We start from the raw sequence: 13,080 nt of genomic DNA, 5'->3' as shown, positions 1-13,080 counted from the left end.
GACCTCCTGCAGAACAGGCGATGGAGATATCATCCCGCCACCTCGAGCGAGCAATTGAAGGCGGAACAGAGTTTGGGGGGGGGGGGGAGGCGGTGAGGTGTAAATCAGTTATTTTGTATGATACAGAGAGACAAATGTGGTGAGGAGGCATCATTGATTTTATTATTCAAGGCCGGGCCGTTACAGGAAATAGAGTTGGGCCGGGCTAACACCCTTTGTTGTCCAGGCCGTGAGAACGCAGCCCTGGAGCGACGATCGTCGTCATTGTCTACCGGCCCCCCGCCCCCTTACCCACAATGCTCTTGCACGATTGCCTGCAAATTAAATCTACAACTCAAATCAACAATCCATCTCCCCTGTGGTCTCATTTATTCTGGGTGACTACGGGTGGAGTAATTGTGGATCTGGGTACGACTGTGGCCCCATAGGTGGCCCCACGTGGATCCAAGTGGCTGCATGGGGAACTTCACGTTACTCCACGAGGGGGCTTCGCAAGGCTCGAAAGGGGCTACATGTGGCTCCACATAGATCACGTGGTTGCATGGGTAGCTCCACATAGACCACGTGGTTGCATGGGTAGCTCTACGTAGACCACGTGGTTGAATGGGTGGCTCCACTTGGCTCCAAGAAGGGGGGGAGGGGCTCTATTTGTAGGCCCACACGCGAATGTCCTTCACTTGCAGCGCCGCCTCCTCGCCGTTGTTCACCTCCCTCTTCCAGGTGGGGAGCCACTGCGACCTGCGGGGCGGCAGTGGAAATCCCGAATTAAATCTTTCGTGACTGCAGGAATTCATATTCTTTGGGTCTTTCGGTAAAGTCACGTAGATAGGTAGAAAAAAATTACACTACGACGTTTCGATCGCATCACAAGCGGTCATGTCGCGGTCGTGTTGCGATGGAAACGTCGTTAGTTTTATTTATTTTTAAGCCATCTACGTGACTTTACCGAACCAAGATGAGTGGAAATCCCGTTGGGGAAAGGCGCAGCCCCTGAGAGTTCTCGCTCGTGCCCCCTGCTGCTGGCCGGAGTGGCCTCCACTCGAGGGAGCTCTCGACATCCCCTCCTCTTCTCTTGCACGCCGGGCCGTGGACTGGCTGCGGGGCGGGTGAACCAGTTTACGCGGCTGCTGGGTGGGCATAGGCGGCGGCGGTGGTGGTGGGGCGGGTGATTAAGAAACTCACCACCCCCCCCCCCCAATTGCTGTAACTGCCGCGCCGGGAGATGGGGAGTTGAACCGGCGACCTTTGGATATCGAGTAGAGCGCGCTGTCTTCTTGGTTCTTTCGGTAAAGTCACGTAGAAGGGAAATAATGAAATTTGAGAATTGCTTTATTATATTTCATTTTTATTATTTATTATTTCCCTTCTACGTGACTTTACCGAAAGAACCAAGAAGATGAATCCCTGCAGTCACGAAAGCTTTAAATCGAAATTTAGAGCGCGCTGCTTACCACTACCCCGCTGTGTGGCAGCTTCTCGCATGGGCAGAGCAACGAGATTAATCTTCAACTTTATAATTATCCAAATACCATCAGCATCATCAGTCACGACCACCAACACGTGTACACACACCCACCCACGCAGTGCACAAAACAAACAAAGATCCCCCGTATAGCCTTAACAGACTGTAGGGGCAAGTGCTGTTAGCGAGCACCTATAAAGGCCGGCACAGCACACGAGGGGGTGGGTGGCCAACACCACGCCCGGCCGCCTTTGTCTCACTAGCGGCGATGTTTACACATCGCACCAGGTACTCATTTGAGGCTGAGTCGACCTAGGGGAGGCCCAGGACCGATTCAGATAATCATCACTGATGTTGACCGTGAGCGGGAATCGAACCCGGGTCGCCAGGTTTGTAGCGCAGTGCGCTAACCGCTACACCACCGCTCCCCACACGTGTACATACACATACGTGAACACACACGTGCACACAACCTCGTGTCAGAGGTCGCAAACAGGTTTTGATTCCTTACCCGTACCCGGCCACACCAGGGTCGCAAATGTGTACCCTACCCGATACCCGGCTACCCGTACCCGGCTGGGTATCGGGTAGGGTACAGGTACATGATTGAGACCTCTGGGATGAAGCCATGGTGCAGGCGCGGGTGGGTTGATTCTAGGAACTTGAATTGTGAGAAGAGACAAGACGTTGGGAAATGAGTGACAAACGGTGACTGACCAGTGACTCACGGCCTACCCGTACCCGTACCCGGCCGCACCAGGGTCACAAATGGGTACCCGGCTACCCGTACCCGGCCGGGTACGGGTAGCCGGGTATCGGGTAGGGTACGGGTATCGGGTACCCGGTTGCGACCTCTGCCTCGTGTACACACACATGAACAGGCGTGGCGCGTACTTGGCATTGTAGAAGTCGGCAGCCGCTCTGGGCGAGCTGTTCAACCAGGGCTTGGGGTAGGGTTGGTTCGTCCAGTCGTCCACAAAGAAGGCCGTGCCCCCCACCGCCAGGTTCAAGATCAGGTAGAACTAGGGGTGTGGGTAGTCAGAGAGGTCAGAGGGTGCAGGCACAGGGAAGGTCGTAGGAGGTGGAGGCGGGGGGGGGGGGTTAGGAAGTACGTGGTGGTGGTTTCCGAAGTTTTCGGTGCAAATTGTGGACCTCCTATAAAATCAGAATATTCATTTATACTGGAGGCATTCGATGAGCTATGAAGCTCTCTTTCAAAGATTTCCTGAAGGTACAATACAAAAATTACTTCATAAACAAGGTCCCAGCTTTCCAGATCCTATCGGCTCTTCGAATCCATATTTCAGGTTTCTGTGCCAGGTTTTCAGGCCACAGTATCGGAATCCAGGTCTCTCATTCCATTCCTGGGATCCCAGATTCCATTTCCCAGATCCAAGATTTCAATATCCATTTCCCATTACCCAGATTTCTAGATGGGTGTGGGGGGGGTGAATCCAGGATCCAAGAATCTAATGTTTCAGGACCAAAGTCTCAGTATCCCAGGATCAAGGCTCCCGTATCGAGTTCCTAGACCTAAGTTCTAGACTCCAGATCCCTTCATCGAGGACTCAGGATTCAGCGCCGGGGTGGCAAGATGTTAACTACCTCGCCTGGTACACAGGAGGTCGTGGGTTCGATCCCGACCCTGACGCCTGTATACTCGAAGTTTGCATGGTTTCCCCGTGGTCACATGGATTTTTTTCACATTTAGAAACACGAAATTAGAGTATTGGACTGCTATATATTTGGATATGATAAGTCACTTCGTTGAGCTATCATGTGTGGCCAGGTCGCTTCTGAAAAAGAGCTAATTAGCTTAGTAGGCCTTACCTGGTAAAACTATTTTTTTAAGTTTTTAATAGTTTTAGTTTAGATCGCCTCGCTTTCCTCCCAGGTCCTCATCCTCACATCTTGGTCGAAGGGCGCCATCTTTCCTCGCCCCTTCCACGGGTTGTCGATGTTATTGGGGAACGCGCCCAGGCCCCAGAATCCATCTGCTGTCGGGTTCACCTTCAGGGTTTCCTCGCCGTCCAGCAGGAACCTGGGGACACATCCGTCGCTTTGAGGAAACTGGAGATATCTCGAGTGGTCAGGAGCAAACTGGAGGCATCTGAAGGGACCAGAAAGAAACTGGAGGCATCTGAATGGACCTGGAGGAAACTGGAGACACGTGGAGTTGCCAGGAGATAATTGGATACATCTGGAGAGGCCAGGAGAAAACTGGAGGCATCTGGAGGGACCAGGGGGAAAGCAGTTCTCACATTCCCAGCCACGTTCCACAGAGTCAAGGCCGTAATTTTAATACATATTGGGGGACACACATCCCCCACCAATATTCATTCAAATATGCTCAAAATGCCCCCCCCCCCCCCAATATACTGCTATAAAATAGATTTCTGTTAATATGATTGTGGTTATGGTTATACTTTATGAATCCCTAATCTCTGCCATTACATACAATGAAACAATAAATGGTAAAAAAAGAAAACAACAGTAATGTAACACAATCTCAATGTAATACGATACACTATTAGACATTGTACAAAATAAATAAAAAGTCCATCCCATGTGTTAGTGAATTTCTTTATATTTTAGGCAGGAAATTATTTTCAAATTTAGATTTTTTTTCTGGGGGGGAGGGGGACCCCCAGACCCCGTGGAAGAATTGGTCCCCCCCCCAATGTTGACCCCATGGCTACGGCTTTGCAGAGTCAACGGCTTGCTTCAAGGCCACACAGCAGATCCAAAGATGCTCTCCATGCCCCCAAATCTTAGTCTATCGCCCGTCTCACCTCAAAAAATCTGATTGCTGCTGCAGCCCCATTGCGGATTCAAATAAAACCAAAAAAATTCCAGGCAAAGTCTCACTGAGCTCAATAGCTCTCTTTCAGCAGAAACGACCTGCCCACAAATGACAGCTCAACGAAGTGGCTCATCATGGGGAAATGTACAGCAGCCAAATACTCTCAACTCGTGTTCCTGAATGTGGAGGGGGAAAAAACCGGAGGAGCCGGAGAAAACCCACGCAACCACGGGGAGCGTGAAGACGCAAACTCCAAATACACAGCAGCAGGCGTCGGGGTCGGGATCGAACCTAGGACCTCCTGTACACCGGGCGAGGTAGTCAACATCTCCTAGCCACCGCGGCGCCCCTTATCTCTTGCTTCTGCATGGACACCACCATCTGGATGCCCGATGGTTCCTCAATGATTCTTGTAGCCAAGTCCATGATGATTATTACGATAATGATGCTGATGATGCTGATTCTGTTGATGATGATTCTGTTGATGATAATGTTGATTCGGTTGATGATGATGCTGTTGATGATGATGATGCTGATTCTGTTGATGATGATTCTGTTGATGATGATGCTGATTCTGTTGATGATGATTCTGTTGATGATGCTGATTCTGTTGATGATGATGCTGTTGATGATGATGATGCTGATTCTGTTGATGATGATGCTTGTTACCTCATGTATTCTGGTGTCCACTCCACCTCGTACTTGTGGAATCCACTTCCGAAAGTCCCCTCTTTCGCTTGCCTGTGATGGCGTGGGGGAGGGGGGGAAGGAAGGGGGGGGGTATATGAATACTCTTTGGTTCTTTCGGTAAAGTCACGTAGGTAAAAAAAAATAGAAATAAAAATGAAAGTAAATTAAATCACGACGTTTCGATTGCAACACAAGCAATCATTATCAGGTGTGAAAATCACAGCTTGACATTTTATATGAAACCCGAATGGACATTGACGATTCAATTCAATACATCGATTAGTTTTATTTACGTCGCTGTTGTTGTGACGAAAGTTGTGGTCATCCTAGTGATTGTTGCTATTGTTGCGGGCTATGTTTATTTACTTGTATTCGTTGCTTGTTTACCGAGATAAGCCTCACCGAGTTCCACGACTCTTTGTCAGAAGGGTGCTGCCACGTTCTATGCGGTAGGTGGCGATGGTTGCTGCCAGGTGAGCGTTATGTTGTTTGTTGTGGTTATGAGTGGGGAGCGGTGGCGCAGTGGTTAGCGCGCTACATTACGAACCCGACGACTCGGGTTTCGATTCCTGCTCACGGCCACCAACACCGGTGACTAATAACTGAACCGGTCCTGGGCCTCCCCTAGGTCGACTCAGCCTTAAACTGAGTACCTGGTGTGATGTGTAGCGGAAGCGCAGCGGTTATTTTTTGTGATTGGTTGTAGGGGTGCCATGGTGGCGAGATGTTCGCTACCTCGCCTGGTGTACATCAGGTGGTGGGTTCGATCCAGACCCTGACGCCTGCTGTATATTTGGAGTTTGCGTGTTCTATCTCTCCCCGTGGTCATGTATCAGAATCTAAACATGCGTTTTGCTATAAATTCCCACGTGATAAGCCACTTCGTTGAGCTATCATTTGTGGCCAGGTTGCTTTTGAAAAAGATTGGAAAATTTAAAAAAAAATTGAGTTGTTTAGATTGTTCTCGTAGCTGTGTTCTTAGTGATTATTACGGTCAATGTGTTGCTGTTGTGGCGGCTATGGTTGTGATGTAGTTGCTGTAAACTCATGGGTCTAAGGTCCCCTCGGGTCCTCAGTCCCCTCACTTTGTTGCATGAGTCTTGGGCCAGGAGTTGAGGTCGGGGTAGGGTCCCCAGTGCATGGTGGACCCCATCTCGTCCACCCCGTGAGACACTCCCTGAGCGTCCTTCAGATTTGCGTTCCCTGCGCGGCATGGGGACAGTCATTGACACCCAGTCTGGTGCGGTCCGGACCACATCCACACCCAGACGCACATCCATTCCACATCCAGACCTAAACCCAGAGCAAACCCAGACCTCAGCCCAGACCTAAACCCACACCCAGACATAAGCCGCCCAGACCTAAACCCAGACCAAACTCAGACCTAAACCCAGAGCCATAGCAAACCCAGGCCTAAACCCACACCCAGACCTGAACCCAAACCTGAACACAGACGCAGACCGAAGCCCAGACCCAGACCAAACTCAGACCTAAACCCAGACCCATAGCAGACCCAAACCTGACCACACCCACGATAAACAGAATCCGTCCCAGACGCAGAGGCGAGCCAACCCAGATCCGAGGCCCCAAGCCGGACCCCCATCTCACCGCGGCACTCTACGATGTCGATCTCGCCAGAGCTGGGCCAACCCCCATACGCGTTCCTCTTGGGCAGCATCCAGATCGCTACATACACAACACACAGTCACGCACGCAGTCACGCACACAGTCACGCACGCAGGCACGCACGCAGTCACACACTCAGTCACGCACGCAGTCACGCACGCAGTCACACACTCAGTCACGCACGCAGTCCCGCACGCAGTCACGCACGCAGTCACGCACGCAGTCACGCACACAGCCACGCACTCAATCACGCACACAGTCACGCACGCAGTCACACACTCAGTAACGCACACAGTCACGCACGCAGTCACGCACGCAGTCACGCACGTGTGCAGTCACAAACGGACCGATGCGTCACGTCTCGCTGCAGAGTATCTCAGTGTAGGGTGTATCGGTGCTGGACATCACGGTGCAAGGATGGTTCAGTGCAGGGTGTCTGGGTGCAGGGTGTCTCATTGCAGGGTGTCTGGGTGCAGGGTGTCTGGGTGCAGGGTGTCTGGGTGCAGGGTGTCTGGTTGCAGGGTGTCTGGGTGCAGGGTGTCTCATTGCAGGGTGTCTGGGTGCAGGGTGTCTGGGTGCAGGGTGTCTGGGTGCAGGGTGTCTGGGTGCAGGGTGTCTCATTGCAGGGGCGCCGTCGCTCACCGGGCCACAGCCAGTCGCCCGTGGGCATCTTGGCGGTCACCTCGACGCGCCCGTAGGTGAAGGCGAACGAGTGGACGGTGCGCAGGCGCGCCGACTGCACCGGGTTCACCACCAGGTCGCCACCGTTGCCCGAGCGCTCGCAGCCGTAGAACGCGTTTCCCGTGCACGTGTCAGCCGGAGCCGCGCCTGCAGCGCGTCACGGGGAGAGGGGCAACGTCACAATGGGCGGGGCGCGTCACGGCGGTCGCTCTCGTGTCACGTGATTCATGCAGCCAGCTATGGCTGCAGGGTTTTAGTGGTACATTTTGTTTACGTCGTTTATTGTGAAAATTCGGTCACAGTTCCTATGACCACTGTTTCATTGCTTTTATGGTTTTATTTTGGTGATTTTCGAAAAGTTTTTTGGTTTGGCCATGTTTGTTTGTTATAGAACAGAGTTAGACTGATGGCCTTAATCTAAGTTGTCTTGTGGTTGTTGATGTTGTTGTTGTTTGACTTCCATCCCACTGGGATATTTGCACACAGTGTTGGTGTACGGTGCTTTTTTTGCAATATTTTGCTGTCTTTTCTTGGATTTTCTGTTTGCACATATTCACTTTAAGATGTTTTCTTGTTCATGTTTTTAGTTTGTTGCGGTTGCACCCGATTCAAGAGCCGAATGGCTCACGGGGCTACACCTAATACATGAACTTGAACTTTGAACGTGAACCGTCGAACTCGCACAGCCACACTTCTGTATTGCTGCTACCGAGTAGGCGACACGTGAAGGCCGTCACGGCACCCGTGATGAGGGGAGTTGGTGGGGGCGATACGGCACGCTCGGCCGCCTTTGTCTCTCCCACGGCGCTTCACCATGGGGAGGGGTTCGGCAACTTGTGGCTCTTCATGGGACGGCTTCGTGACCGTCACGAATCAAGGACAGCCACCACCGTCTGGTGTCCGCGTCGCGTTGCGGCTCTTAACATATCGACTTCGTTTTAGCGAATTCTACAACAGCGGCTCGTCTTGTTGTGGTTGTTGTTGTGGTTGTTGTTGTTTTGGTCGGACACGTTCATGGCGCTAACCGCTGTGCCACCTCTCCAAAAGACAAAGATCCCCCGTGTAGCCTTCGACAGACTGTGGGGGCAAGTGCTGTTATCCAGTGGCTACGAAGGGGGGTAGGTGGCCAGCACCACGCCCGGCCGCCTTTGTCTCCCCAGTGCTGATCCTTAACACACCACACCAGGTACTCATTTGAGACTGAGTCGACCGAGTGGAGGCCCAAAATCGGCTCAGATAATCGTCACGGGTGTTCGTAGCGCAATGCGCTAACCACTACACCCACCGCTCCACACAACAACACCAAGTTACATCACCACGGCGCTCGTGCCAGGCTAGGTGCACCCTGAGGCCGTCACGTCAGGCGTGGAAGGCTCGCCGCTCAGACAGGGACCGGACTCGAACCCTCACCCCAGATGTTGAGGGAGCCGGTGCGCACGAAGTTCTCGTTGTAGGTCTCCTCCGTGAGCGTCGGGCGGATGAACAGAGTCCCGTCGCGCACGTAGCTGTTGCTGCGGTTGTTCGTGTAGTGCTGGAACTCCCAGTTCTACAGAGAGACAACCACCAACACGGGAATCATCGCAACCACCACCACCGCCACCGCGACCACCACAACGATACCCACAACCGTAGCAATGAACACAGTCATCACAAGAATAACCACAACAATGACCACAACCACAGAAATACACACAACTATCACAATAATAACCACAACAATAACTACAACCGGAGCAATAAACACAACCATTACAACAATAACTACAACCACAGAAATACAGCTATCACAAGAATAACCACAACCATGACCACAACCACAGAAATGCAGACAACTATCACAAGAATAACCATAACCACCCACAGGATTAACCACAACCACGCAACAACCACAGAAATAATCACAACCACCACCACGCAACAACCACAACCATAACCACAACCACCGCAAGAATAACCACAACAATGCAACAACCACATGAAAAATCACAACCACCACCACGCAACAACCACAACCACGCAACAACCATAACCACAACCACGCAACAGCCACGATATAACCACCAAAGACGAAGATCCCCCGTGTAGCCTCAACAGACTGTTGCTGCAAGTGCTGTTAGCGAGCAGCACCTGGTGTGGCCAGGACCACAACCACGATACAACCACCTCCACGAGGAAAAACACAACCATCTGCACACAATACTTCATCGCTCCACGTCTTCTGTGGTCGGGGACAGGTTAGAGGGCAGGGTCGGGCTAGTGGTCAGGTTCAGGGTCAGGCTGGAGATCAGGGACAGGTTCAGAGTCAGGCGAGTGGTCAGGGGAGGTTCAGGTTCAGGATAGTGGTCAGGGTCAGGGTCAGGCTGGAGATCAGGGAAGGGTTCAGGGTCAGGCTAGAGATCAGGGTCAGGCTGGAGATCAGGCAAGGGTTCAGGGTCAGGCTAGTGGTCAGGGTTTGAAGCTTTCGTGACTGCAAGGAATCATATTCTTAGGTTTTTTCGGTAAAGTCACGTAGGTAAAACATCTAAATTAATGAAAATAAAATAAAGCAAAAATCACGACGTTTCGGAGGCAACACAAGTCTCCGTCATCAGGTGGGACCGTCACAGCCGAATTAGCTGCATCACTTGATGCACATCCGAATTAGCTGCATCACTTGATACAGCTAATTCGGCTGTGACGGTCCCACCTGATGACGGAGACTTGTGTTGCCTCCGAAACGTCGTGATTTTTGTTTTTATTTTATTTTCATTAATTTTGATGTTTTACCTACGTGACTTTACCGAAAAAAACTAAGAATATAGTGGTCAGGGTTTCAAGTTTCATTTATTAGGTATAGCCCTGTGAGCTATTCGGCTCTTGAATCGGGTGCAACCGCAACAACAACAAAACAAAACATGAACAAGAAAACAAGGAAACATCTTAGAGATCAGCGACGGGTTCAGGGTCAGGCTAGTGGTCAGGGTCAGGATAGAGATCAGGGAGAGGTTCAGGGTCAGGCTGGTGGTCAGGCACGGGTTCAGGGTCAAGGCTAGTGATCAGGCACGGGTTCAGGGTCAGGCTGGTGGTCAGGGTCAGGGGTCAGCACTTACCCCTCCGCCGCCCAGCGTGATCTCGTGCTCCCACGTGTCCATGTCGAGTTGGTCCCAGAGCTCCTCGAAGACGAGCCCGTTGCATGGCGGGAGGGCCTGGTCACAGGATGCGGGGCACGGGAAACTCGAGCAGAGGGACACGGGGTCTGGGGACACGAGGGAACGCCATCATCATCATCATCGATAGCATCGTCATTACCACAGTCGCGTAACTAGCGTGGGGCAGGTGGTGCCTTGTCCAAGCACCCCTCCCCTCCACTAGTGGCCAAAGTTACGAGTTGGAGCCCCCTTGACAGACACCGTGAGATTTGTTTTCAACAACGGTGTGAACAAAAGGAAAACCTAAATTTTGGCTTAAAACTTTCGTGACTGCAGGAATTCGTATTCTTGGTTCTTTCGGTAAAGTCACGTAGATAGGAAATAAAATAAGTTACGTAATAATTTTTTTCAAAAATAGATATTTTTTTTATTTCAAAAACATATATATTTTTTTTTATTAGTAAAAGAGATATGTTTTTAACATTACAAAAAATACATATTCTTTTTACATTTTATGATCAGTTATTTTTATTTTAGAAAACCTATCTAAAACGCGGATTAAATGAATGTTGCATGAAAATGTTTTCATTTAGTCGTGGCTGCATTTTGCGAATACGGAGCGTCCCTCCAGTGTTAAATGTTCGAGACCGTGAGCGTAACGAGGACGTGATTAGGGAACGGGAGATGCGACCGTGCGAGACAAATCAAATGTTGGGACCATCATCTGACCGATTGCAGCAGCCCCCCCTGAGCTGATAATGTCGTCACTACGCCACTGCATTACCATCATCACGATTGAATAAATATTATCGTCAACATCATCGTCTTGCCGATGTGTTTGCTTGGACTCGGTGTGCTGGACCATACTAGATTGCAAACTCGTTTTTTTGTAGAACTGCTTATTGTTTTGTTTAGTGTGTTGTCCTTCCCCCGCACCTCCGATTAGCACGGTTGGCTACGTATATTGTGAAAGAAGTTCAACCTGCATACGACTGAGTGTGTGCGGATGCATCTGTCGGCTGCACAGAAGAAATCTATCAGCTTTCTGCCGTCGTCACATTGAGCTGATCTGGCCCGTGCCTTGCAATCACTCCAAAGATCCAATCACACCATCAGCATAGCAATGTCAATGCCCATTACCGTTATCATGGACGCCATCACCATCAATTCGCCAATGTAATATTTTTTTTTACCAACTAAAGCCGACTGAACTAGTCACAAACGACAGCTCAAAGAAGTGGATCATCAGGTCTAGATGTATCGCAACCAAACACTCTAAACGCGTGATTCGAAATGTGGAGGGGAAAACCTGGTAGTACCAGCAGAAAAAAAATCCACGCGACCACGGAAATACCAGGCAAACTCCAAATATACAGCAGCAGGCGTCAGGGTCGAACCCACGACCACCTGTATACCAGGCGAGGTAGTTAACATCTCATAACCACCGTGATGATGATGAGAGAGAGACGCAGACTCCACATATACAACAGGCGTCAGGGTCGGGATCGAACCCACGACCTCCTGTATACCAGGCGAGGTAGTTAACATCTCCTAGCCACCCGTGATGATGATGAGAGAGAGAGAGAGAGACTCAAACTCCAAATACACAGCAGCAGGCGTCAGGGTCGGGATCGAACCCGCGACCACCTGTATACCAGGCGAGGTAGTTAACATCTCATAGCCACCGTGGCGCGCCCCTTTACACGGCCTCCACCACCAATTACCTGGATCGGCACAGAGCACCCCCGTGCCGAGGAGGGCGCTGAGCGCCACGCACACCGCCAGGAGGAAGCCGCTGAGCGCCATGAGGAGCAGCTCTCGTTGAGTGAAGGACTTGGCCGAACACCCCATTTATCCCGGAGCCGTAGTCGCTGCGTCCTTGAGGTTCTCCCTATCTACGGCTCGTTATCCGTAGAGGTGCGCGGCTATCGAAGCGAGACTTTGCTCGCGGTCTGTGGTTTTCACCCGGGAGAGATATTTCGCAGGCGTGGCCACGCGTTTATGGCGACGTGACCTCTGCCACTGCGGACGCCGCGGTGGCTATGAGTTGTTAACTCTCTCGCCTGGTATGCAGGAGGTCGTGGGTTCGATCCCGAGCCTGACGCCTGCTGCTGTGCATTTTGAGTTTGCGTCTCTCTCTCAACATCATCACGGTGACTATGAGATGTTAACTCCCTCGCCTGGTACACAGGAGGTCGTGGGTTCGATCCCGACCCTGAAACCTGCTGTATATGTGGAGTCTGCGTCTCTCTCTCATCATCACCACGGTGGCTAGGAGATGTTAACTACCTCGCCTGGTGTACAGGAGGTCGTGGGTTCGATCCCGACCCTGACGCCTGCTGCTGTGTATTTAGAGTTTGCGTTTCTCTCTCATCATCATCACGGTGGCTATGAGATGTTAACTACCCCGCCTAGTATACAGGAGGTCGTGGGTTCGATCCCGACCCTGACGCCTGCTGCTGTGTATTTGGAGTTTGCGTCTCTCTCTCATCATCATCACGGTGGCTATGAGATGTTAACTCCCTCGCCTGGTACACAGGAGGTCGTGGGTTCGATCCCGACCCTGACACCTGCTGTATATGTGGAGTCTGCGCCTCTCTCTCATCATCACCACGGTGGCTATGAGATGTTAACTACCCCGCCTGGTATACAGGAGGTCGTGGGTTCGATCCCGACCCTGACATCTGCTG

General features: G+C 51.3%; 1 protein-coding gene across 1 annotated transcript; it reads right to left on the bottom strand.

The window, feature by feature from the left end:
- Positions 1 to 140: 140 nt before the first annotated feature.
- On the bottom strand, positions 141 to 12,271 carry LOC144728121 (beta-1,3-glucan-binding protein-like). The gene is made up of 10 exons (XM_078607419.1): positions 12,115 to 12,271; positions 10,352 to 10,497; positions 8,673 to 8,808; positions 7,224 to 7,409; positions 6,564 to 6,641; positions 6,041 to 6,158; positions 4,935 to 5,006; positions 3,371 to 3,503; positions 2,357 to 2,484; positions 141 to 738 (listed from the first exon to the last, which is right to left on the bottom strand). The coding sequence occupies exons 1-10, from the start codon at positions 12,239 to 12,241 to the stop codon at positions 645 to 647; spliced, it is 1,218 nt and encodes a 405-aa protein (XP_078463545.1). The 5' UTR covers positions 12,242 to 12,271; the 3' UTR covers positions 141 to 644.
- Between the last annotated feature and the right edge of the window lie 809 nt (positions 12,272 to 13,080).

This window comes from Lampetra planeri, chromosome 27 (assembly GCF_965212315.1).
Source record: "Lampetra planeri chromosome 27, kcLamPlan1.2.h2, whole genome shotgun sequence".
Classification (NCBI taxonomy): Eukaryota; Metazoa; Chordata; class Hyperoartia; order Petromyzontiformes; family Petromyzontidae; genus Lampetra; species Lampetra planeri.
Note: the sequence above shows the minus strand (reverse complement) of the source record. Positions and strands in the feature narration are given on the sequence as shown.